This window comes from Gymnodraco acuticeps, unplaced genomic scaffold (genome assembly GCF_902827175.1).
Source record: "Gymnodraco acuticeps unplaced genomic scaffold, fGymAcu1.1, whole genome shotgun sequence".
In the NCBI taxonomy this organism is placed as follows: Eukaryota; Metazoa; Chordata; class Actinopteri; order Perciformes; family Bathydraconidae; genus Gymnodraco; species Gymnodraco acuticeps.
Genome location: NW_022990023.1, coordinates 3,033,657 through 3,059,910, shown reverse-complemented (window position 1 = coordinate 3,059,910; position 26,254 = coordinate 3,033,657). Strand labels below are relative to the sequence as shown.

The 26,254-nt window shown below is 38.9% G+C and overlaps 4 protein-coding genes across 9 annotated transcripts; 2 read left to right on the top strand and 2 right to left on the bottom strand.

Moving 5' to 3' along the window:
* Positions 1-1,382: 1,382 nt before the first annotated feature.
* rexo4 (REX4 homolog, 3'-5' exonuclease) lies at positions 1,383-4,813 on the bottom strand. Its single transcript, XM_034214288.1, has 8 exons — positions 4,302-4,813; positions 3,870-4,189; positions 3,642-3,788; positions 2,818-3,011; positions 2,628-2,716; positions 2,459-2,533; positions 2,294-2,368; positions 1,383-2,158 (listed from the first exon to the last, which is right to left on the bottom strand). The coding sequence occupies exons 1-8, from the start codon at positions 4,521-4,523 to the stop codon at positions 1,988-1,990; spliced, it is 1,293 nt and encodes a 430-aa protein (XP_034070179.1). The 5' UTR covers positions 4,524-4,813; the 3' UTR covers positions 1,383-1,987.
* Positions 4,814-5,036: 223 nt separating this feature from the next.
* Positions 5,037-6,954, top strand: pigp (phosphatidylinositol glycan anchor biosynthesis, class P). The gene is made up of 5 exons (XM_034214515.1): positions 5,037-5,250; positions 5,340-5,424; positions 5,768-5,840; positions 5,949-6,067; positions 6,354-6,954. The coding sequence occupies exons 2-5, from the start codon at positions 5,343-5,345 to the stop codon at positions 6,467-6,469; spliced, it is 390 nt and encodes a 129-aa protein (XP_034070406.1). The 5' UTR covers positions 5,037-5,250; positions 5,340-5,342; the 3' UTR covers positions 6,470-6,954.
* A 2,148-nt stretch (positions 6,955-9,102) lies between these two features.
* si:dkey-197c15.6 (putative nuclease HARBI1) lies at positions 9,103-11,435 on the top strand. Its single transcript, XM_034214478.1, has 2 exons — positions 9,103-9,888; positions 10,784-11,435. Exons 1-2 carry the CDS (start codon positions 9,213-9,215, stop codon positions 11,197-11,199), a joined length of 1,092 nt encoding a protein of 363 aa, XP_034070369.1. The 5' UTR covers positions 9,103-9,212; the 3' UTR covers positions 11,200-11,435.
* LOC117544937 (receptor-type tyrosine-protein phosphatase H-like) lies at positions 11,392-25,821 on the bottom strand. 6 transcript variants are annotated; one of them, XM_034214473.1, is made up of 25 exons: positions 24,935-25,821; positions 23,953-24,049; positions 23,460-23,714; positions 22,602-22,856; positions 22,112-22,366; positions 21,245-21,499; positions 20,755-21,009; positions 18,941-19,195; positions 18,451-18,705; positions 17,950-18,204; positions 17,578-17,832; positions 16,604-16,861; positions 16,093-16,350; positions 15,740-15,973; positions 14,936-15,199; positions 14,644-14,737; positions 14,500-14,547; positions 14,189-14,270; positions 13,954-14,044; positions 13,740-13,816; positions 13,405-13,539; positions 13,113-13,235; positions 12,735-12,895; positions 12,298-12,433; positions 11,392-11,847 (listed from the first exon to the last, which is right to left on the bottom strand). In XM_034214473.1, exons 1-25 carry the CDS (start codon positions 25,001-25,003, stop codon positions 11,668-11,670), a joined length of 4,602 nt encoding a protein of 1,533 aa, XP_034070364.1. In that variant the 5' UTR covers positions 25,004-25,821; the 3' UTR covers positions 11,392-11,667. The 6 variants fall into 6 exon arrangements, with proteins under 6 accessions (XP_034070364.1, XP_034070363.1, XP_034070367.1 ...); XM_034214472.1 differs by having other exon boundaries at positions 14,500-14,550; positions 24,935-25,820; XM_034214476.1 differs by lacking the exon at positions 17,950-18,204 and having other exon boundaries at positions 14,500-14,550.
* Positions 25,822-26,254: the final 433 nt, after the last annotated feature.

The window sequence follows — 26,254 nt, the reverse complement described above, 5'->3', positions numbered from 1 at the left end:
AGATATTTATCAGAGGCATCACAGCATCACCGGGCTTCACACAGTCTAATTTAGAGCCTGGACACCAAGGACATCAGCCATGTAGGGCACCTTGAGCATCAGGCGCTGAGCAGCAAATCACACTGACAAACTGTTGGCACACGGGTAAACAGAATCCATTATTGTATCACTCCTGTAATGCTGAATTTGATAGCATTAATTAATAGATAGAAGAAGTAAGGATAAAACAAGTACTCTCAAACAACTTGGAGAAGGCTGTGTGTTACGGAGACCAAAAACAACCATAACACACATTTGTGCAAACAAAAAAATATATATATAGCATGAGGGTAAGAGTTTTTCACACTAAATTTGAAGGGTTCGTTTAAGAGGAAGATAAAGGAAAGAAGATGTCATCCACCTGTGGCTCCAAGAGTTTGATCCATACTGATTTAGAGTCGGGACTCTTCTGACCAAGATTGCATTTCTAATATAAGAAAGGCAAGTTCTCCATCAAACATGGACAGTTAATCATAACGATGAACTGCAGGCACACGAGGAGCCTGAATCCCACTATTAGGCGAAATAACACACACTTACAGAAGACTGGGCAGCTATGAGAAGCCCCAATCAAAACGGGATCAGTGCCATGAAACTAGCATTTGAGATAGCTGAAAACATAGTATATTTATCTGGAGTTAAAAGCAAAAATAAGTAGAAAGGAGGAATTTATTTCTGCAGATGCATTTTGGGTCACAACCCATATGGAGGTGATGTGTCAACACTGTTAATTCAATTCAATAAAGAACAATTTGGTGGTTTGACATGGGAGCCTTTGGCCATCAAAGCCAGGAATAACCTGCCAACTTTGTGGATGTAAACAAGCTGCTGTTTATGATAAAAACCATGTTAACGAAGAACAAGATAGGGAAGCAGGATTATTTAATAACTGTCATTGCGTTTAAAATGCAATAATCTTTACCTGATAAAGATACCGTCCTTGTTTTTGGTCAACACCATCCTTCTTCAACAGGTTTTTCCTCTTGTTCCTCCCTCACTTCAGATCAAATGATCAAGAATGAATGTGGCTGATGTTGCTGTGCATGCAGAGCCTCCATGTCAATCACTAGAAACAAGCTGTGTACTCAAACACTTGGAGTAAATGATGTTATATAAGAGACTTCTCCTGTATACGAGTAATGGTAGCATGATGTTTGATTTCATATTCCTTACTTGCCGATGCATTTTCCTGCGATGAGACCATTGCAAGTTGGGATGTTGAAACTATATCTTGTCTAGCAGCTGTGCTACTAGACACAATTTTCACCATGCTTCCAAACATCTTGTGTGTAGTCATTATAAGAGGTAAGCATCAGTTAAAACAAAAGTTGTTTACATCTGTCATATGTCAGCCCTCTGATTTTAAGAGAGATCATTTTAGTGAAAATAGAAGATTAGATGTTACAAATTCTGTCAGACACAACTTTGGTTAGTATTTTATGTTTTTTCAGTAATTGCATTTCTCTCATGTTTAATTCATACTTTTTTTTGAACAATTAAGGCAACCAGGAACCACAATACTACAAACAAAAGTTATGAGAGAACAAGGATCTAAACACACGGTTTCTATAACACTGGAAACATTATGCAAAAATAAGATCGTGTGCTGGTGGAAACATTTTCTGAAGTCCTCATGAGCTCTGGATGTTTCCACTTCCCGCCGACTGAAATATCTAAGTAAATGATGGTCTTTGAATATGTAAGATGGAAAGGCTTATGTTTAAAAAAAGAAAAAGACTAAATGATCTCTCAGATCTTTCACTTCCTGTGCAAGTTCCTTCCTGAGGTGCTCAGGCAGAACACTCCTGGCTTTGTGAAAGTCAAGTCTTTCACATCCTGTCTGAGGGCCACTCGTTGAAAACTCATCTTTATGAACATGTTTCCAAACCTCTGATCATTTCAGTCTGTGCTGCTCGTCCACAGGTGTCCTAGCAGATTGGTTTTGGATTCAGAATCCCACGAGGTTCTTGTTCACGTTCACGTTCTTGTTCTTGGAGGACTTTGGCTTTCTCACCCTCTTCTTGTCTGAGTCTTTGTTATTATGACTAGCTTTAATGTCCGATTCCCACTTTTTTTTCTCCAACGTGTAGAGCCTCATGGTGGCCTGTGCGTCTTGGACCTGGTAAACAGTGGATAGTGGGTACAAGACGCTTTATTTTTATATTTTTACTGTGTAATAAACAGTCAATGTGAGAGAAATAGGAAAACAATTGGCACACTTTTTGTTAAGTGGGTAGTGTGTTTGATGACTTACGGATGAATGTTCGCCCTGTTGGACTTTAACGTTGAGTATTTCTCTGCAAAGCAGTTTCAGCGATGGTCGACCACTCTAAAAATAAAAATAAATAATCACATAACATTAAACACTGATTCTTAGATTTGGTAAAGTGGGGTGCACAACTTCAAAAAGTAAACGTACCTTTACAATCTTCCTAAAGGGTTTGTACTTTTGAGTGTCCCGGATTTTCTTTTTGGGATGATCCAAGAGTAAAATCTGAAACAGCAGATACAAATATTTAGCTAAACAAGAGCCTTCATTTATTTTGAAAATGATTCAAGTTCCTGCTCAGATTCTCCATCCAGGCTACCTTTAAGTCATTGTGTATGGCATGTCCGACTACTATTCTGCCTTGCAGGATTTCAGCAACCTCCCTCTGCACAGTCTGTAAATCCTCTCCTGCAGTGAGGCAAACATGGATGTCAAGTCATGGAGTTACACAGCATGCAGACGTTTTAAAAGCAATGAACTATAACTTGTATTAGTTTCTCACTACTTACCGTCTATGATGTCTTCTGGTCTGATGCCACTGAAAGCTGTCCTGTAGTCTGTCACCTTCTCTGTGGGTTTCACGTATTTGTCATAGATGCATTTTCCAAACTGGTTCACGAGGGACGCGCGAGCCAAGATGCTTTCCTCTCCGTCAGGACCGACTCCCACCATCTCGCAGTCAATGGCCACGGCTCTGGTGAGGCTAACGGTGGGCGAATGGTAAACAAGGTGATGAGTGGACAGTGTTCACTACGACATCAACCTGCCTGAGGAAGATCTGTTTTTGTTGCATATGTTGTTAACCAGAAGCTTTATTTGCCAAGTATGTACACATACAAGGAATTTGACTTTGATAAGACAATTTGAATTCCTCTCCGTTTGTCTGTATTGAGCCATTTATCTTGAGTGCCACATTTCTCCATTGCATGTAGTAGTGTTTGACACTTTTAATGTGTTTTAAATTAATTAAAACCAGCTCCAAGTCTATATGTCAAATGTCAAATGGGAAACACAAACAGAAATCTAAATATTATAACTTATTATTATAACTAATTAATCAGTCTTTAAACTCACCTTATTTTTACTGTACTGTAGAAGAGTGGTATAAATCGTTCATTTATCTAAAGGCGATAAAGCAAATAAGTAAATGCCTCAAAAACGACCCCAAACTATTCTTCTAAATAAGGGCCATTGATAAGATGCAAAGGGACCGCAAACACAGCAGATGGACCAGTGCCAATGTTGCATTCTGGTTCAATTGGATGTCACACTCGTACAAGTGTTACATGAAGCATTTGTGCTACAAAAGACCACCAACGTTGTCCTCACTCACCCCTCAAAGGCTTTCTCCTTGACCAGGGAGCTCTCTGTGTCATTGCTCTTGTGAATGCCCTGCTTCTTCCTCATGATGTCTGCTGCCTCAGCTCCCACCGTCGCCTCGATGTCATCCGGGTCTACATCATCAAACCAGAGGTCCGCTCTGCAATAGCAAAAAACAAGATGAAGTTAGTGGACACAATTCCTCTTGACCTCAATATAAGCAGACATCAGTGCTTCTTACTCTGTAGGTTTTGTCTCTTCCACCATCTTCTCCATCTTCTTTTTCTTAGCTGGCTGCTCGCCGTTCATCTTCCCACTGTCCTTTTTCCTTTTTGGAGCAGCAGACTGTTTGACCTCAGAGACAGCTGGACCCTTTGAGTTCACCTTAGAGTCCTTAGGGGCAACAACAACAGCTTTTTGCTTCTCTTTTTTCCCGGTGTCTTTCTGCCCAGGATTGTTCTTGGAAATATTTTTAGTAGTTTTCTCTTTCTTTAGCAGAGCACCATTGGGAGGTTTTGGTGTCACAGGCTGCTTCTTCTCCGGCTGACTGGCCTTCAACATCTGTGGAAAGTTTAGCAAAGTGTTAAACTTCAGTAAACTGAATGTGATTACATCTATTAAACAGATGTGAAACATGGTAACAAGTTAGAGACAGATCATTTCAATGACAAACCTCTTGTAAGGCCTTCCAGTTCGCAGAGAACTGCAGGCCATCCTTTGGAGGAGCCACCTGCTGGACTTTAGCTTTCTCCTGTTTCTGGGGTTGAGGCTTTATGGTTTTAAACTTCTCCTTCATCCACTGTTTCCTCTTATTTTTAACTGTGTATTTGTTTTCTGTAGTTGCAGGTCCTTTTTTAACAGACGAGTCTTTTGTCTTTTCCTTCACCGCTGACATTGTGGCCACTTTTGATAAAATATTTTTCGAAGTAAAGTATGTTAACCGTCCCCAGCCACGTTGGACCGTCAGAGCTGCGTCGCTTAGTTACCGTTTAACGTTATAAAATCAACCGTCAACTCGGTCTCACCAACACATGTTACCCCGGAGTAAATGTACCTTTTAGCGAAACCAAAACAGATAAAATCTTAGTATGTTTTCCTTATCTGCAATGAAATGTGCTCAGTGAACTACAGCAGATCCAAAGCCATGCTGAAATGTATATTTCCGACACGTGCATCAGCCAAATGTGTCCGGTAGAAACACGAGCTCGTAAAATGCGTATGTGTAGTTATTTGTTAGGCTTTAATAAATCAACCATTGTCCTGCATTTTTCAACTTATATTCACTTTAGTGTATGTGATATGTTAATACGCTAAAATATATATAACTTGCTGTTTGTTTTGCTTCTTATTCGAAAGACGGAAACTCGTTGTGTGGCAAACGTTGCATATCGGACCGAATATAACTTCGGACAAAACGTAGGCGAGATGTTTGACAGTTTGGAAAAGAAGCAGCCTACCTTTCGATAAAAGTCGATAGTTAAATGTTTTTACTTACATTTCAGATACATTCGCCATGTTGTTTATGTCAATGTCGTCGTAGTAAATTACTAAAGCTCAGTTTAGGTGTGTTGTCAGGAAGATATCTGGTAGCTCTTTGAAAGGCATTCATCTAGAATTCAAAGGTATGTAAGTGGGTCAAACATGGATTTTAAGCTTTATTTATTCTTTTAATCGACACTTCATCTTCTTGCTTCTTTTGTTGTGGTTTCAGATCATGGTGGTAAACTCTCCTTCTCCTCTGCCTGAGAGAGCCATCTATGGGTTTGTCCTTTACCTAGGCTCTCAGTTTGGCTTCTGTAAGTCACATATTTTCATCTAACTCATCCAGTATTGAAATGCTTAACACGTCTAGATAAAATATAGATATTTAGGGTATTGAATAGCATGTTTGTTACGGTTTTAATACATAGCAATAGCATAGGCAGTCCAGTGCGATTAAAACAATTGCAATAAGATCTGCATTTTGATAAGGGGATGTTGTTATGTTATTATTATGAGGATTTGTTGCCATAGTTGTGTGTGCAAAATACCTGCAAAGCGCATATCTCCAATGTAAAATACTCTTAGTAGGTATGCAAACATAACAAATGTGTCATCCATATCAATAACACATTAACGTTCCTTTTATTCTCTCCACAGTTCTGTATTGTCTGTGGGCATTTATACCAGAGGAGTGGCTTCATTCAATAGGGCTCACTTACTGGCCTCAAAAGTAAATATAAAGACCATGATTGGATAGTAGTTATCAATTAACAAAATAGTTAATACATAATAAAAGTTTTATGATCCATTAACTGAGACATTTTCCTTCCTTGTGCAGATATTGGGCCCTTGCTGCACCCATCTATCTGCTGGTGACGTTAGTGATTATTCTGGTGTTGCTTTTCGGTGTGAACATGAACAATACGGCTCCACTGGACTCCCTGGACAACATGACAGGTGAGGACAAGCTATATGCTAACAGCGACTTATTGTTTAGGTCGCAATTCACCTGTAGGGCAACATTAACACACCTCACTATACACATACAGTATTAGTACTACAGTATAATGACTTCTGCAACACATACCAAAAGCAACATAACCAATTATCAAAAAATATATAATTGAAAATAGGAAAGCATATTTAAAAGGATATCATACTGTATGTATGTTATATTCTAATGATAATATATATGATACAGTTATTTTGACATCATATTTCAATGCTTCCCTTTTTGTTACAGATGTGTACGCTAAAGGTCAGAAGACAACAGACTGCAACAAAGGGGGAATACCCAGACTGAGAGATATTGACATTAGTGAAGTCAACAGAATGTTTTATTTGCCACCTAAGCTATGACAAACAGAAACACATTTTAGTTGGACGCCAAGAAGAAGGAAGGCTGCTGGGTATTTAATATGGTGTCACGGTTTTCATCTTTGTTTATAAAGAATTCTGCTTTGTTTATTTACCAAAGATCAATGCAACATGGGGACAATGTGGTATGTTCCGGATCTACATTGGACAAAGTGTGTGTGTGTGTGTGTGTGTGTGTGTGTGTGTGTGTGTGTGTGTGTGTGTGTGTGTGTGTGTGTGTGTGTGTGTGTGTGTGTGTGTGTGTGTGTGTGTGTGTGTGTGTGTGTGTGTGTGTGTGTGTGTGTGTGTGTGTGTGTGTGTGTGTGTGTGTGTGTGTGTGTGTGTGTGTGTGTGTGTGTGTGTGTGAAGCTGTAATATGTTGAGTGTGATGTAACACAATGTCACCAATAACTTATTGTTGGAGCATGTAATATATGATTATATTCAATAAATCAATTTGTATACATGTTTGCTTTATGCAAAGAAAATGTGATTAATATTTGTAACAAATATCATAAAGAAGATATCTTACATAATATGTTTGTTCCATTGCGATTATCAAGGGGAAGATAGTAACCTCAGTGTCCACTGCTAAAATACTAGGAGTGAAGCTACAAAATGCCATGATTCTGACTTACAATGTTAAGGCACAAGATACATCTGATCTTAACTAGACCTCCGACTCAGATCTACTTCAGTCCCAAAGTATATATGTTAATGTTTTATTTTGAGTGTCTTACCTACATTTCCTCTTTTTCACTTTAAGTTCCGCACCATATTTATTGATGCTATATATGTTTAACTGATAAGCAGTTTTCTCTTTACAGTACAGGCTTCCTGCTTCTGCCAATATAGAGTGAATTCATAAACTCTATACACAAAGGGGATATCTTTTAAAAAGACAGGGGGAAATCAGCCATTCTCTTCCCCCTATTATACCGTTTTTCATCAATATATTATAGGTCTCAGATATATACAAAACATGTCTCTGAAGTGTTTTGCTCGAAATACCAAGCAGATCATGCATTGCAGCATTACCCATAATCCCCTCTGTTTCAGCCCTGTTTCCAAAGTGCTGATTCTCTGTCTGTTACTTTAGATGAAAATAAGGAGCCACTCCCCACGCCCCTCTGAGAGATGTTTGGTTAAAAAGAACACAATGGTGCTCTAGGAGGAGATGCAGGTGATGTGGGGGGGGGGGGGTACCTTGGTTTTTATATACAAATGGATCAGGACAAAAAGAGAAAACAAATGTTACTGAAACTTTCAGAGTCTCTTTACACAGAGGGGACACATGTTTATGTATACAATACATGAAAAAGTGGATTTTGAATAATAGGTGACCTTTCACTGTGTTTTGGTCACTTCCAGTTTTGCACAAGAAGGGCACTTGTCTTTGTCAACAATCTCCTGACAAAGCATAATTTGTAAACCAGCATGCACAAGATGCCCCTTCGACCCCGCCAAATCGGAAAATAAGTGTCTTTGGTTCTTAGCATGAAGATAGAAATGGGAAAACAGTCTGGTTCTGTATTTTTTTTTTTAAACTAAAGGATGTTTACCATTTCATGTGGCAGACTATTTCTCCCTCCAAATCGGACAACAAGTGTCTGTATTTGGTTCATTTCGGGGAAGCAGCACAATGAGAGCCCCTCTCCCTGAAGGTCATGTCTTCTGCTTCATGCTTTCCATTTTCTACAGTATTTAGTACTGTGATAAACACAGATGTGATCTCGGGTTAGGACATCGCTGTTGAGTACAAGAACATTGAAATAAATAGATCATTTGATAGATGTCAGAGAAGATGGCCCAAGGCAGGATCTGGCCATTGTTGCCATTTTTTGACAGGGGCATTGTGTAACTTTTTTAAGGGAGAAGACCCTGTGATGGAGAAGATGAGTTCTCTAGGAGGAGATTCAGGTGATAAGGTGGGAGGGGGGGGGGGGGGTACTTTGGTTGATGATTGGCTAATGGTTACACAAGCCAAAAAAATCGTTATGACATAAAGTGGCCAAAATCTGACAGGTTTTTATATAAATGGATCAGGACAAAAAGTGAGCAAATCTTTTTTCCTGAAACTTTCAGAATCTCTTTACACAGAGGGGACACATGTTTATGTATAAAAGACATGAGAAAGTGGAATTTGCATAATAGGTAACCTTTAAGTTCCTTAAGAGTTCAAAATAAGTGTATTTCCTTTCAAATATAAATCTTGGCAGCTTTTTCGTCTCTCATATTTTGGTAAGAGTAAGGTCTCCTTTTTCTTTGGATCAACAAGAAAACGATGAAAGCATTGAAATGTATGCTAACATGGAAGAATAATCTGAATCTAAATAATATATATGATACTATTGTCTGTCCAATAGAACACAACATATCCATCACATCAAGTACACCATTAATAACCCTTTTCCTATTTATAGAAAGTTGCATATCCGACTCAAATATAGTCAAATGGACAGAGGGAAGGAACAAATGTTGTTCCTCTATCTTTATAACAACAATCACACGATAAACATAAATATTTCCAACATGTTTTAATTGGAAAGTCATAGTACTTTCCACTAAAGTGACTTCAGCATGCCTGTCCGCTGGGTGGCGATGAAGAGCAGCTTTGTGGACTGCCTTAACATGACAGAAGAAGACCCAGCTTCCATGACACTTGTAATGTACTACTGTTTACTTTTTGTCAGCCGTTCTTTTCTCCAGCCACATCTGAATTTAAACTCAGTACAATAGTAATCAAATGGCCTTTGCTCTGCCAGTGTGGCTCGCGGTCCAGAAGGAGCTCCTCGAGCAGACCCACGTGGATCCGACGTGTTTCGACCAATTCGACGACGGTGCTTTGTTTCTGGTGTTTCACCTCACCAGACCATGTATCGCGTTCATCACAGACGCTGTGCGCATCCGCTTAAAGAAAATCGACTCGAAGAAAGGAGAACTGTGCGCGGACGAGATGGTCATGGTGGCTCTGAACTATTACGCGCATGGAGTTGCCTCCCCCGACCTCCTGCTGAGAGCTGGACAGAGCCAGGCGGATTGCCCCGAGATCCTCAGCACAGTCTCCGAGGTATTGGCGGGGATGTCCGATGCGTTCATCTCCTTCCCACTGTTCCACAATGCCAAAAATAGTGTCGCCTCTAGGATTGAGAAGTTCTGCGGGATCCCAAACGCGCTGGGCGTCCTGGCTCCAGCACACTTTAGGATCAGAGCCTCTCCATATGAGAAGGAGAGGTTCAGGTCTTTCCTCAACACGTTGGGTTTCACATCGGTGTCGAGCCAGCTCATATGTGACAGCGACGGAAACATACTGAGTGTGGAGAAGTGTTGTGTGGGCAGCATGTATGAGGAGGACATGTGGTACTCATCCATCAAAGGGAAGGAGATGGAGGAGGAAGTGCATGGACCGTTTTGGGTTATTGGTAAGATACAAATAATCAAAAGCTGGATCAAAGTGACACATTATAGTAGCCTACATTACAGTGTATAATCATCCCACTCACACATCACTACTTCATTGCCTCCCTGTCAATAAAACCTACTCAAGCAAAATACATATAACTCAAATGTAGCTTTGTATCTAACAGTGTATTTGTTTCAAATAATAAAACAAACAAAAACACTACACTACCACAACAACATGCATATCTGACCAAGATCTTTTTTTAAATTGGCCTTTGAGCATATGAATCCTTAAAGAAATGGCCTACATTTGTTCTTCATGTTCCCAGTGACCTTTAAGCACCAACTTGTTATCAGTTTATCCTTTAGTTCAAGTAGAGGTTTTCCCCAGATGTAAGGAAATTCCCTACAGGCACAGAGATATAAATGTTCTAATGGTTAACAAATGAATGTGAAGTGTGACTGTGTGTCAAGCGTTCAGTTGTATGTCAAAGACTCACCAGAGACCAAGTTGGCCTTGAAGCAAAAATAAAACTGTTTCTAAAGAATTAATGTAATACTTCAAGATTTCAAAAGATCATATCACATCATAACAATGTCAGTAGCATTTTGTAACAACCCCCTGTAATGCTGTCATATCATACAATTACTACTTGATATCATGTTATTAGTATAATTATATTATATTACTATTATTATATTGTATGCAGGAACGTTACACATCCTTTTTAGTGTCAGTTCTGAAACACGTATGCTTTGTCACTTCATCCACCACTATCTTCTGGTTTAATCATGCGGTTTCCTTTAGGGAAGTGTACAGTTTCTCAATTGTCTGCCAAAAAAAGGCAAGTCTGGTTTGTACCCTCCACAATTAATGCTACATATTTTTAATTGCATAATGTCCTGTCTCTTTAGGTGGGAAAGGATACAACCTGAGCAAACATGTCCTGACTCCTGTGGCAGAACCTACAAATGAAAAAGAGATCCGCTTTAACGAGGCCCACACAAAGATCCAAAAGGTAATGCGGAATACACTCGGCTCCATGAAGTGGCGTTTCAGGTGTCTAATGCAACTTGGTTTTGCAAACGATGAATCTTTGGACAAAAAAAACAACATCATCAAGGCATGCTGTGTCCTTCATAACCTCGCTAAGAAGTTCTCCGTCCCTCCCCCGCCTGTAGCTGGTAAAATTGAGCCCCTGCATCCAAGCAAGTTGCGAACAGTGCCAGCCAAGATCATCCCCGAGGCCTTAAAAGCCAGACAGGAAATCATCGATGTTAAGTTCTCTAGCAGCTTCAGTAGCCAGGACACATCGAATCAAGACACATAAGAGGATGCTTGAGCGGGTGTGTTGTCATCAACATACATCGAGGACAATCACTGGACCCAAAACCCAGCTCAGAATGCAAAATGTAAATAGTTTGTTACTGTTGACACTAACGGAAAATGTGACGCATGTTGTCTTTTCATTTCATTTAAAGACTTTGTAAACACATTCAGATATATTTGTTAATAAAAATTATTTTATTTCTTGTACAAATAAAGTCTGAATGTAATGCGAAAAAATTCTTCAGTCATCATATTGTTCCCTCACATGATGATAATAATAATGATAACAAGAATCATACACATTAAGCTGATAAGATGAACACAATGTTATACATTAAATAAAATCTAAAGATTACTATGAATTTATATTAAAATATAGGCTTACATGTTTTTCATATTTACAGTTTAGCAAAATATAGCATGTAGATTTAGTTATTATAAGTACATAAAAGACTGATGATCAGTACTGTCAAGTTGTATAGTTTATGTTTTTTTGTTGAGGAAACTCTCGGAGTGCAGTGGCGTTGGCGTAAATCATGTCTTCATTCTCATAGATGTTCTCTTCAGTATTCTCATAGATGTTCTCTTCAGTATTCTCATGAGGCTGCAGGCAGTCCATGATGCAGTGGTGCAGGAACACGTACTGAGACTGAAATACACAAACCAAATCTGTGGGTCATGTGGAAAGCAAAACTTTGGGGTTAAAGTATTAATTCTCACACTGTGCTCTGGGTGATACTTCCTTAAAGATGTTTATCATAATTCTCTAATAATGTAAGCCAAGCTTTTTGTGTTTGGACTTATTAACATTTATAATTACACAGAATGTAAAAGTATTTTGTAAACACACACCTATGTGCAGTGACACATACATTAATACATTGTTATTGTGTAATTCTGGTAACATTTCTACCTTAGTAGGTTAAATGCGGAACTGAAAAAGACAACTGTTGGAAATGTACATCTACGTGGAAAAATACGCAAAGCTTAAACTTGCTATAGAACAGTGCTTGTACTGTTTCACCACCTGTTTCCACAAATCAAAAGATTATAAAGGGTACCTAAAGAAGTCATAGCTCAGAATGAGGGTTAGTTTTACCTCAGTTTGCACCATGTGTGGGCGACTCAGTCTCATCTTGTGCACAAAGCCATTGATGCCCACCGCTCTTTCTTTCTCTAGCTGCTGAAGCAACACATCCAAGGCCATGATAGTGCCTGTCCTCCCCACTCCAGCACTAAAAGAGAGACATGCAGCAAAAGGTATGATGGTCACCATCATGTAGTCCCATAAGTCCTGAGCAACTATTCACTTTATACTGACGTGAAAATTCAGCTAGTAAGTTTCAAAAGCTGATATTTTATTTAAAATGTGTATGCATATCTATATCATATGATGTAGCAGTAAGCTATTCATTTGACCTAACTACAGGGCTCCTGTCTTTGACCTTTGTCTGATTTCTTGTTCCACTGAATTGTTTTTTAAACAAAACTGCCAAAAGAATAGCATAGGTTACTCTCCTGACGTAAAACTTGTACCTGCAGTGAACCACAGTTGGTGCTCCAGCCCCGTCTCTCTCTATGTGCCGTCTCACCAGTCCTCTGAACTGGATCAGTACTTCTGTGCCCTCAGGGACTCCGTGATCAGGCCAGGCAGTGAAGTGAAAATGTTTCACTGTGCGCTGCTCTGAGTTGTTCCTCTGTGAAGACGATGCAAATAGAGGAACTCAAATACAGTAAATATTTGTGTTGAGCAAATATATTTCAAGTTCTCAAGCATTATCCTCTTTAAAAGCATATGTGCACAAACTCAAACAAGCTTGTTTTATGAAACATTAAATAGTTATTTGTGACTTGGAAACGTATTAATAAGAAGCCTATTAAGTTACATCATAAACATTGAAGAGGGTTTCATACATTTTTCACTCTAAATTCCCTCAAAGTCCAGTCGGGCTCCTGCCGCTCAGACCTAAGGGTTACTATCAGCTCTCCCTGAGGCACAGGCTTACTGTCTGCAGGCCAATACCGCTCACACTTCGTCTAGGAAAAAAACATAAAGAAAAATAGGTTATTGAAGTTGTGGCAATACGTGTGAATGAAGTCACCATTTGACACTTAGCAAATTATTAACACTGACTCACTGAATGAAGTTTGTACTTCCTTTAAAATCTGGCTTTAAAACTTTTTTCAAATGTCCCTGTTGACTTACCCTTCCTCCTTCAGTGCAATTGGTTACCATAACGATGCCTTTCACTCGTTGTTCCCAGATCATCCTCCAGAAATGATTGACAGTTGTGGGCAGAGGACCCTGACAGGCAATGTAGTCTTTGCTGCTGTTGTAACCCTGAAAAGCAATTGTCATTACATGAAATCCCAGAGAATCAACATTAATTGCTAGATTGAGAGAGAATGAATGTTCATGCAGGGTTTTCATTGTTTATTAACCATTTACTTGCATAAGTGGCAATTTCACTCCAGATAACAAATTATACAATGCTTATCAGATATACACTTATTAAGTTGCCGTTATTAAGCACTACCTACCGGCATGTAACTGGCGTTAATGTAGTCAGAGTTTCCATTGGGATTGGGAGTATCTAGCTTCACCCGACACCAGTCATCTAGGACGAAGAAAAGATGGTTTAACTGCAACAACACACCACAACAAAATAGACGTTGTTTCGGATGAGTCAGTGGATCTGGACCATTTCATGAGTCTCTATTGCTCACGATGTCCCGGTCCAGAGGACAGGCTTACATGGCAGAACATTGTTGAAACGGTTCCTGGGTTTGTTCTCGGGTAGAGTGGCTGCATTTCGTGTTTGATCGGTGCCAACAGGAATGAGGCTCTGCATGGAGGATGGCAGATGACATGGCATGAAATTAAGACAAAGGACAATAGAAGGAAATTAAAACATTAAAGTTGTTCCCTCATAAGCAAAAATAGGAAGAGCTCTGAGGAAGAACAAAACACAATTTGCTATTGTATGTACCTCATATTCCTGGCTGAAACCTCGGTTTTCATCCACGCCTAATTGGTAGAAATGGTCTGGAAACTTTGCCACAGGAATAGCTCTGAAATAGAAAAACATAATGGCAATATTTGAATTGATATCACGTGTTAATGATATGTAAGACCATTGACATACATTAATATTAAAGAACATTGACGTTAATTGTAAATAGAACATATCTTTACACATGGAAACCCTCTTATTCTTTCAAATTATACAACACATAATTTATGTTTTCAATATATTGAAAGTATATTAAATAATATAAAGATATGATGACGTATACTTACTTGCTCTTTTCTTTGGATTGTCTGGAACCACCAATAAATTGCTTTTTTCTGCTTTGGGAAATAAGCAAAGAGGGAGTCTGATTTAGACTAATTTAGTTAATTTCAGGAAGATAATCTCACTATAGTCACTGAGGTGGCACCAACCTGATAATATCCGGTCTTTTTAGAAAAATAAAGACAACCAGACAGACCAGGACCGCAAAAATCAGAACAGCAAAGAATGACCCAGCAATTACTCCTACAAGAAAATGATTCTGGATTAAATGCTTGGTAACATCCAGATACTCAGCACAGCAGACATTATAACCACACAAAAAGCAAGTCATTTAAAAGATGCCAAACAGCAAAATAATAAGTAAAAATATATTGGTAAACTGTTTCATCAGGATACACTGAAATTGTATTTTTATAGAGTAATACAGGAACTTTGACTCACCCCTTGGATCAGTAAGACACGAAAAAACGAATGGTTCATCACTTCTTACATCTCCAGACACTGAAGCTATAGACACCTCATATTTTCTGGCAGGTAGGAATCCAGAAATGTCCAGAGAGTGTTTCCCATTTTCAAGCTTTTTAAGAGTTTTCCCGGTGACGTTCACCTCCACTGAAGTCCAGATACCTTCCGGTTTATTCCAGATGATGGACATAGAATAGCCGGCTGCAGAGTACTCACATGAAGATCTTAAATACGGAGGAACTGAGAAAAACAAGTGGAAATATATATTTCAATTCAGAAACCACAACACAAACCTGTCTAGCTGTTATCATAGTTCACAAGTTCATTGAAAGTTGTTTACTTCCCATAAAAGTCACAATGCAACATACAGTAACACGTGATTAGTCAATTTACAGAAAATCCTCTTAAAAACTATAATGCTATTTAATTTGTTTAACTAGTGAGTTTAACTACCCACGACAAGTTTGACCAGTAATTAATGCTTTCTCAGAGCTTATCTGTTTTACTTGTTTGGTATTTACATTTTTTGGGGGATAGTTGATTGTAAAAAAAGAGGAGAATTTCACTTTTTAAAGACAAAGTAATGTTCCCATTCTTTAGATAATAATTAATAAATGTATTGTTTAATACATTATAATAGCAGCCCATATACTCAATTATTTAAATGCTGAAATCTTGAATCTTACAATATAGATTTTAAACATTATGTTAGTACTTCACATTATTGTGGGGAACACAGACAAATATTCAATTCATGTGGAAAGACAGATTTGTACTTACCGATTGTCACAGTGTGTCTACATTGTTCAAATGTCGTGACATTTTTCTCATATTGAAGGGTCACGTTATAGGTCGCGCCAGGGTAAAGTCCAGAAAATGACACACTGCTATTTCCAGTACTGCCATTAATTTGGGTTGATGTGTTACTGGCTTCTGCACTTGAGAACAAACCTCTAACCGTTCCTTGGATCGATGAGGTAGTTACATGCCAGTTTCCATTTGCACAGTCTATGCCTGAAAAGAATGAGAAAAGAATTGCAGACAAAAAACTTCAGTTTCACAGTTAGCACATCATTCTATAAGATAATCATAATTTGCAAGAACCATGACTGTGTTCATTTTATTTCAAATACCTGTTACTGTGAAGCCTTCATAAGCAATGCTGCTGAGTCCAGAGAACAGTGTAATGACTCTGAATGGATACTCTGTTCCAGGCTCGAGATTTGGGATTGAATGGGACACCTCATCCATGGTTCTACTTTGGAGGATTGTTCTATTTTCCCCATTCATTTCGAGCCGGTAGTCCCAGTCATTTTTCATTCTGTGCCACATCAGGGTTATGTTGGTCACAGAGCGTTCAGTCACATGGACAGAATCCACTGTTGAGGGAACTGAAAACACACACGCCATGTAACAACATGAACACATGTAGGGTTACAGAGAGACACAGGTTTAAATATGCAGTGAATTAAAAAACATTCAGTCCGACATGAGGATTAAGTGTGAGTAATATTCCATGGTTTATGACAACTTTTAGAGACAGTCTTTAAAAGTAAGATGCTTGTTTAGATGTATCCTAGATATTACTATAGAACCGTGTTGTGGTTCCTGTATCAGGCCTATATCAAAGAGGAGAAATCTTACCAGTGTCAGCAAAGTAATTTACTCCAGTGCTTTTGACATTTACAAATACAGTGAGGAGACTGACATTGTATTTGGTCCCACTTGTGAGGTTTGAGATTACATATTTCACTTTGTCAAGTCCCTCTGATGCAGAGACGTTTATCATACTTGTATTGATCACAAGTGTATAATTGAGGATTGCATTCACTTTCCGCCATTGCAGAGTTATACTGGTCTCATTTTGTCCAACTGATTCTAACTCTTCTGTGTTACGGGGAGCTAGGATGTAAGAAACACGATTAGCATTGGTCACAGCCTAACATTTGGAAAAACTGCAAGATATCGATGATAAAACGTATGGTTTTTGGGAACTTTTCCCCCCAGACAAATAAGTTACATTTAATTCCAGTATTGTATCAATGAAAATTAAGCATATGAAGCGAGGTACACCACAGTTACTGAGAAAATTAAGATTACATATTATTGCAGAGCTTTGCCTATATCATATAAAAACATCTCTGTGACTGCAGTGTAGTTTACTCCAATGCTTAGGACATTTTCAAACACAGTGGAGAGACTGAAATTGTATTTAGTCCCACTTGTGAGCCCTAATATGTTGTATTTAAATGTGTCTTATCCCTCTAATGCAGTGACATTTATCAACATCTCATTGAACATGAGTGAATACTTGAGGATTGTATTCACTTTTTGCCCCTGCACAGTTATAATGGTCTCATTTTGTGATATTAATTGGAAACCTTCTGCACTATGGGGAGCTGGGAAGTAAAGAAACATCATAAATGAAACATAAAACAGGATAGCCAAGATACAACTTTGTGTTTTGTGTAGTCTGCTCCCCCCTAACAATTATACGTTTAATTCAATGTCAGTATTTTATTAATAGGTCAATTATATGAAGCGAGCAACACCCCCTTGAGAAACTTTAAATGACATATCATAAAAGAGCTTGGCCTAATTTAGAGAGAACGTCTTACCTGTTACTGCAGTGTAGTTGACTCCAGTGCTATTGACATTTTCAAACACGGTGAAGAGACGCAATTCGTATTTAATCCCACTTGTGAGTTCTGAGATTGTTTGTGTCAATAGAAGTTCCTCTGATGCAGGGACATTTATTTCCTTTTCATTAAACACTAGTGTATAATTAAAGATCTTTTTCAAATTGTTCCACTGCAGAGTTATACTGGTCTCATTTTGTCCAACTGATTTGAACTCTTCTGTGTTACGAGGAGCTATGATGTAAAGAAAGACAATAATCTATAAATTCCAGCATTTTATCAGCAACAGTCAAATAAATGAGCAACAGCCACAACAACACAGAGAAACTTTTATAGACAGAAACATCTTACCTGTGACTGCAGTGTGGTTTACTACAGTGCTTTTGGCATATTCAAACACAGTGAAGAGCTGGAACTTGTATTTAGTTCCACTTGTGAGTTGTGAGGTTGTGTGTTTCACTTCAATATCAGCTGTTGCAGTGACAATAATCTCCTTTCCATTGAGCCCAAGTGTATAGTTGATGATATCGTCAACTTTGTCCCACTGCAGAGTTATACTGGTCTCATTTTGTGTAACTGTTCGGAAACCTCCTGCACTAAGGGGAGCTGAGAAGTAAAGAAACATGATGAAGGAACAGTCACAAAATTACACAGAAGGATACAAAAATGACAGCATTTCCTGTATAAAACTTTGTATTTGTTGTAGTTCCTTTCCTCCAACAAATAAGTTGCATTCAATTCCAGTATTTTATCAATAACAGTCAAATATGTAAAGTGAGCAACACCCCCCAGTTAATGAGAAACTTTAATTGACAAGTTATATTTGCCTGTATCAGAGGGAAAACATCTTACCTGTGACTGCAGTGAGGTTTACTCCAGTGCTTCTGGCATATTCAAACACAGTGAAGAGCTGGAAGTTGTATTTAGTTCCATTTGTAAGATCTGGGATTGTGTGTTTCACTTCAGGACCAGCTGTTGCAGTGACAATAATCTCCTCTCCATTGATCACAAGTGTATAGTTGAAGGTTGCATCCACATTTTTCCACCGCAGAGTTATACTGGTCTCCGTTTGTTCAACTGATTTGACATTTTCTGTATTAAGGGGAGCTGGGAATTAAAGAAACATGATGAAGGAACAGTCACAAAATTACACAGAAGGATACAAAAATTACAGCAAAAGATTGTATTTTGTGTAGTTCATTTCCTCAAAAAAATAAGTCGCATTCAATTCCAGTATTTTATCAATAACAGTCAAATATGTAAAGTGAGCAACACCCCCCAGTTAATGAGAAACTTTAATTGACATGTTATAATTACCTGTATCAGAGGGAAAACATCTTACCTGTGACTGCAGTGAGGTTTACTCCAGTGCTTCTGGCATATTCAAACACAGTGAAGAGCTGGAAGTTGTATTTAGTTCCATTTGTAAGATCTGGGATTGTGTGTTTCACTTCAGGACCAGCTGTTGCAGTGACAATAATCTCCTCTCCATTGATCACAAGTGTATAGTTGAAGGTTGCATCCACATTTTTCCACCGCAGAGTTATACTAGTCTCCGTTTGTTCAACTGATTTGACATTTTCTGTATTAAGGGGAGCTGGGAATTAAAGAAACATTACATTACATTACATTGCATTTAGCTGACGCTTTTATCCAAAGCGACTTACAATAAGTACATTCGACCAGGAAGACACAACCTTGAAGAAAACAGAATCATATAAGTACATCAGGTTTCATAGAGCCAAACATTTCAAGTGCTACTCAACTGGCTTTAGATAAGCCAGTCCTTTATTAGTATATAAGTGCTTTGTTAATTGTTCAATTGCTCGAAGTGGAGTCGAAAGAGATGAGTTTTCAGTCTGCGCCGGAAGATGTGCAAGCTATCTGCTGTCCTGATGTCAATGGGGAGCTCATTCCACCATTTTGGAGCCAGGATAGCAAACCCACGTGTTTTTGCCGATGGGAACTTGGGTCCCCCTCGCAGCGAGGGCGCAGCGAGTCGTTTGGCTGATGCAGAGCGTAGTGCACGCGCTGGGGTGTACGGTTTAACCATGTCCTGGATGTACGAAGGGCCAGATCCATTCGCAGCATGGTAAGCAAGTACCAGTGTCTTGAAGTGGATTCTAGCAGTTACCGGAAGCCAGTGAAGGGAGCGGAGGAGCGGAGTGGTGTGGGAACATTTAGGAAGGTTGAAGACCAAACGAGCCGCTGCATTCTGGATGAGCTGCAGAGGTCGGATGGCACATGCAGGTAGACCAGCCAGGAGGGAGTTGCAGTAGTCTAGGCGTGAGATGACGAGAGCCTGGACCAGAACCTGCGTCGCTTTCTGTGTCAGCTGGGGACGTATCTTCCTGATGTTGTAAAGCGTGTATCTGCAGCAACGGGTTGTGGCAGCTATGTTTGCAGTGAAGGACAGGTTGTTATCTAGGGTCACACCCAGATTCCTTGCAGTCTGAGTCGGGGAAACAACTGAGGTGCCGATGTTGATTGTTAGGTCAAGAGTGGGACAATCTTTTCCCGGAAGGAAGAGCAGCTCAGTCTTGTCAAGGTTGAGCTTGAGGTGATGAGCAGACATCCACTGAGAGATGTCAGCTAGACAAGCAGAGATGCGTGCGACGACCTGGGTCTCTGAGCGGGGAAAGGACAGAATTAATTGGGTGTCGTCAGCGTAGCAGTGGTATGAAAAACCATGCGGGCTAATGACTGATCCGAGTGAGTTTGTGTACAGGGAGAAGAGGAGGGGACCAAGAACAGAGCCCTGAGGGACCCCTGTAGTTAATTGACAAGGGTGGGACTCAGACCCTCTCCGAGTCACCCTGTAGGTACGGTCTTTCAGATATGAAGTGAGGAGGGAAAGTGCAGAGCCTGAAACTCCAAGTTTTTGGAGAGTGCAAAGGAGGATCTGATGACTCACCGTGTCGAAAACATGATTAAGGAACAGTCACAAAATTACACAGAAGGATACAAAGATTACAGCAAAAGATTGTATTTTGTGTAGTTAATTTCCTCAAAAAAATAAGTCGCATTCAATTCCAGTATTTTATCAATAACAGTCAAATATGTCAAGTGAGTCATATGTCATATGTCACCCCCCAGTTAATGAGAAACTTTAATTGACATGTTATAATTACCTGTATCAGAGGGAAAACATCTTACCTGTGACTGCAGTGAGGTTTACTCCAGTGCTTCTGGCATATTCAAACACAGTGAAGAGCTGGAAGTTGTATTTAGTTCCATTTGTAAGATCTGGGATTGTGTGTTTCACTTCAGGACCAGCTGTTGCAGTGACAATAATCTCCTCTCCATTGATCACAAGTGTATAGTTGAAGGTTGCATCCACATTTTTCCACCGCAGAGTTATACTGGTCTCCGTTTGTTCAACTGATTTGACATTTTCTGTATTAAGGGGAGCTGGGAATTAAAGAAACATGATGAAGGAACAGTCACAAAATTACACAGAAGGATACAAAAATTACAGCAAAAGATTGTATTTTGTGTAGTTCATTTCCTCAAAAAAATAAGTCGCATTCAATTCCAGTATTTTATCAATAACAGTCAAATATGTAAAGTGAGCAACACCCCCCAGTTAATGAGAAACTTTAATTGACATGTTATAATTTCCTGTATCAGAGGGAAAACATCTTACCTGTGACTGCAGTGAGGTTTACTCCAGTGCTTCTGGCATATTCAAACACAGTGAAGAGCTGGAAGTTGTATTTAGTTCCACTTGGGAGATCTGGGATTGTGTGTTTCACTTCAGTATCAGCTGATGCAGGGACATTCATCTCCTCTCCTTTGATCACAAGTGTATAGTTGAAGGTTGCATCCACATTTTTCCACCCCAGAGTTATACTGGTCTCCGTTTGTGCAAGTGATTTGAAACCTTCTGCATTAGGGGGAGCTGAGAAGTAAAGAAACATGATGAAGGAACAGTCACAAAATTACACAGAAGGATACAAAAATTACAGCATTTCCTGTATAAAATGTTGTATTTTGTGTAGTTCATTTCCTCAAAAAAATAAGTTGCATTCAATTCCAGTATTTTATCAATAACAGTCAAATATGTAAAGTGAGCAACACCCCCCAGTTAACGAGAAACTTGAATTTACATTATAATCAGGGCTGCACATAACTGGTGCGCAGGTGCGCATGCGCGCCCCCCGCAAAAAAGGAGCACCGGATCATTTGAAAAAAAGCGCATCTGCGCACCAACATTGAGAGAGAGAGAGAGAGAGAGAAGAGAGAGATGAGAGACGACAGAAGAGAGAGTATAATTCGCGAGCCATTTAGATTACATTTTTTTGAGCCACCCGCACGGCATCTGCGATCCCTCGCTCTACCCCTCGCTATCGTGTGAAGGTCATAAAGTCAAGTACCCCTCAAAAGGTCCGGTTTATTTCATTTTAAGGATGCGCACCAAGCAACATCTCCAGGTACTCCTTTGAGAACCAGGGCAAACAAGTTATGTGCACCCCTGATTATAATTGCCTGTATCAGAGGGAAAACATCTTACCTGTGACTGCAGTGAGGTTTACTCCAGTGCTTCTGGCATATTCAAACACAGTGAAGAGCTGGAAGTTGTATTTAGTTCCATTTGTAAGATCTGGGATTGTGTGTTTCACTTCAGGACCAGCTGTTGCAGTGACAATAATCTCCTCTCCATTGATCACAAGTGTATAGTTGAAGGTTGCATCCACATTTTTCCACCGCAGAGTTATACTGGTCTCCGTTTGTTCAACTGATTTGACATTTTCTGTATTAAGGGGAGCTGGGAATTAAAGAAACATGATGAAGGAACAGTCACAAAATTACACAGAAGGATACACAAATTACAGCAAAAGATTGTATTTGTTGTAGTTCATTTCCTCAAAAAAATAAGTCGCATTCAATTCCAGTATTTTATCAATAACAGTCAAATATGTAAAGTGAGCAACACCCCCCAGTTAATGAGAAACTTTAATTGACATGTTATAATTTCCTGTATCAGAGGGAAAACATCTTACCTGTGACTGCAGTGAGGTTTACTCCAGTGCTTCTGGCATATTCAAACACAGTGAAGAGCTGGAAGTTGTATTTAGTTCCACTTGGGAGATCTGGGATTGTGTGTTTCACTTCAGTATCAGCTGATGCAGGGACATTCATCTCCTCTCCTTTGATCACAAGTGTATAGTTGAAGGTTGCATCCACATTTTTCCACCCCAGAGTTATACTGGTCTCCGTTTGTGCAAGTGATTTGAAACCTTCTGCATTAGGGGGAGCTGAGAAGTAAAGAAACATGATGAAGGAACAGTCACAAAATTACACAGAAGGATACAAAAATTACAGCATTTCCTGTATCAAATGTTGTATTTGTTGTAGTTCATTTCCTCAAAAAAATAAGTCGCATTCAATTCCAGTATTTTATCAATAACAGTCAAATATGTAAAGTGAGCAACACCCCCCAGTTAACGAGAAACTTGAATTTACATTATAATCAGGGCTGCACATAACTGGTGCGCATGCGCGCCCCCCGCAAAAAAAGGAGCACCGGATCATTTGAAAAAAAGCGCATCTGCGCACCAACATTGAGAGAGAGAGAGAGAGAGAAGAGAGAGATGAGAGAAGACAGAAGAGAGAGTATAATTCGCGAGCCATTTAGATTACTTTTTTTTGAGCCGCCCGCACGGCATCTGCGATCCCTCGCTCTACCCCTCGCTATCGTGTGAAGGTCATAAAGTCAAGTACCCCTCAAAAGGTCCGGTTTATTTCATTTTAAGGATGCGCACCAAGCAACATCTCCAGGTGCTCCTTTGAGAACCAGGGCAAACAAGTTATGTGCACCCCTGATTATAATTGCCTGTATCAGAGGGAAAACATCTTACCTGTGACTGCAGTGAGGTTTACTCCAGTGCTTCTGGCATATTCAAACACAGTGAAGAGCTGGAAGTTGTATTTAGTTCCATTTGTAAGATCTCGGATTGTGTGTTTCACTTCAGGACCAGCTGTTGCAGTGACAATAATCTCCTCTCCATTGATCACAAGTGTATAGTTGAAGGTTGCATCCACATTTTTCCACCGCAGAGTTATACTGGTCTCCGTTTGTGCAAGTGATTTGAAACCTTCTGCATCACGGGGAGCTGGGATGTAAAGATAATTGTAATAGTTAAGTGTGTATATTGTCATGTCTCTCTGCTGCTAAATATAGTATATATAAGTGCGTGAAAATTATTATAATACATTTACATAAATACACGATTATCTGAAGAAGAAGAATTCAGTGTGAGACAAAATGACATTATAATGGGCCTTCATACAAGTCTGCACTATAATACAAGTCAATACAGACAGAGATAAAGGGCAGGGGCTCAAACTTACGAGTCATTGTTTTTGTAAGGCTTGTTGATGAAGTGGTTGGAGGTTCGCTTGATGATGTTGCCTCTCCTGTTGATGCTGCGGTTGTCTCAGTAATGCCCTAAAAACAAAAAAGGAATCGTTGGAGAACAGTGAGAATAGACTAACCCGCAAAAAGTATAATTTCATACAGTCCAACATTTCCAGAAGTGTTTAACTGACTCATAGCAGAGATAACTCTAATGCAATATGTGAGTATCCCAAAGCAATTACATTTTTGCTGTTATAATCTACATTATATTTTTACATGAACAATTGTGAACGGCAGTGTGCAAGAAGGTTAAAATACACTCCTCGTCAACAATCTTTCCTTCATCACGTACATCTATTACATAAAACTTCAGGAAATGAACCATTTAAGATCTTTACATTTAAATTATGGCCAGAAAAAGGTTGTAGCATTTTACAATCACAAATATATGCTACTTAAAAAGATGGCAAATGATTCATTCACTGCTTGCTAAAAATAATAACAAGCAAATCCGGATCTACATTCCCTACTATATTATACCTAAGTATTCTTATAAATACAGACAATAATACAAGAGATTATCAAGTTACATTTCTTTGTCTGAAATATATAATAAATAAAATACAATTTGTTGAGGTATAGCTTGTTTTATGATTTACGTTAAGTTATTTCCTCATTTATCTTTTTTCTCTAAGGAAGTCAGTAAAAACCGATTACTGACAAAAGACTAAATTAACTCGTATTTCACCATCTACAAAAAGTCCATTCTTATGTTGTGCATCTCTTTTTTTCTGTACATACGGATATTTCCGGCAATGCGTTTCACTGTCTAACCGTTATGGTAATGATTCATATCATGCATTGAACCATTGCTGTGGTTTTTACGCTTTTCCTTTGTTGAGAGTACCTATTCTTTGAAAAAGGTGAAACATGTGATCACTGTCAGAACAGAAATATTTTTAAAAAGGCACTTACCCAAAGCAGACTCAGGAAGAGACACAGCAGAAAGTGGTCCGAGGTGATTTTGAAAGATAAAGTCTCCATCGTAATCACGGTTCATTAAGCTACACACATGCTATGAACCTGTACAATTCCTTTGTTGTCCCAAGACCAACTTCAAGTTTCTATTTTCAGTACTGCCACGGGTGTGTTGACAAAAACAACACTTGAGGTTGCCGAAGAATTTTTTCGCTGCTTGCCTGACGCAGTCCAATATTAACTTTATTCCAGTGGTGTTGACTTTTAATTCTTAACCATGTCCTCCTTCTCTAACCTCTGATCCCCTCTCATATTGGTGAGAGACTAAGTAAATAACTGCTTCTCCTTTTTGGCCTTGTACAACCACAGAGACCTTTGCCCCGCCTGCTACTTCCTTATTAACGGTCATAATGTGATACTTGTCAAAGGTAAGTCAATCAACTACATTTGCCTGTTTTATATCGCATGTTTATTATGGTAATTGCTTTACATCTACTGTTTTTTACCTTATCAGCTTCATGTCTGTGACAGCCTGTGTTTTTTTATGATGTGTAAATAAAAATTGACAAATGTTTTATGAACACAGGCCAAGCTTTCAAAAGTGGTGCTCAAGATAAATTATATTTGTTTTGTTTTCTAACTTTTTTAAAGGATTATTTTAATTATTGCTAATAAGTAGTTAAATAACTGTCTTGTCTCTTCAGTTGGTCTGGTTTCACAAAGCAGTCCGTTTTTCGGAAGGCTGCTATATTTATAGCTTCCTTGTGGTTAAGATCTATAAGGAACTACGAGCAAAAAACATCACCAGCTACATTTCATCACAACAGAACCTGTAGTCATGACAGTTTTTATGCTCACATTTTATGGTGCAGAGTGCAATAAAAGTGGTGGTTTATCAGATCAAATGTTGTCTAATGTTTTTCATTGGGGAAACATAAGGAGGAAATTACCTTTATAAATGATCATATTTCTATTATTTATTGGTATAACATAATCTCAATAAATAGAACTTCCATGTTAGATATTGAGCTTAACCAGTACTTGTAATAAAAAGCATTTGAATTAATCAAGCAAACTTACTGTAGTCTATTTCATATCTGTCCCCTTCTGCAGGATAATGTAACATTTTAGAATCTGCAGTCTTAATAAACTAATAAACTATTTAAAATGTAAAATGGAGCTCCTGTTTTGTGAGTCTTAATCCATTTAGACATCCAATTCAATTGTAATTTGAAGTATGATTTAATTTAAATCTATCAAAGTCTGAATCAGGCTGAAAGGATATGAGGTCCTACTGTGCACCATGTGTATCTGTAC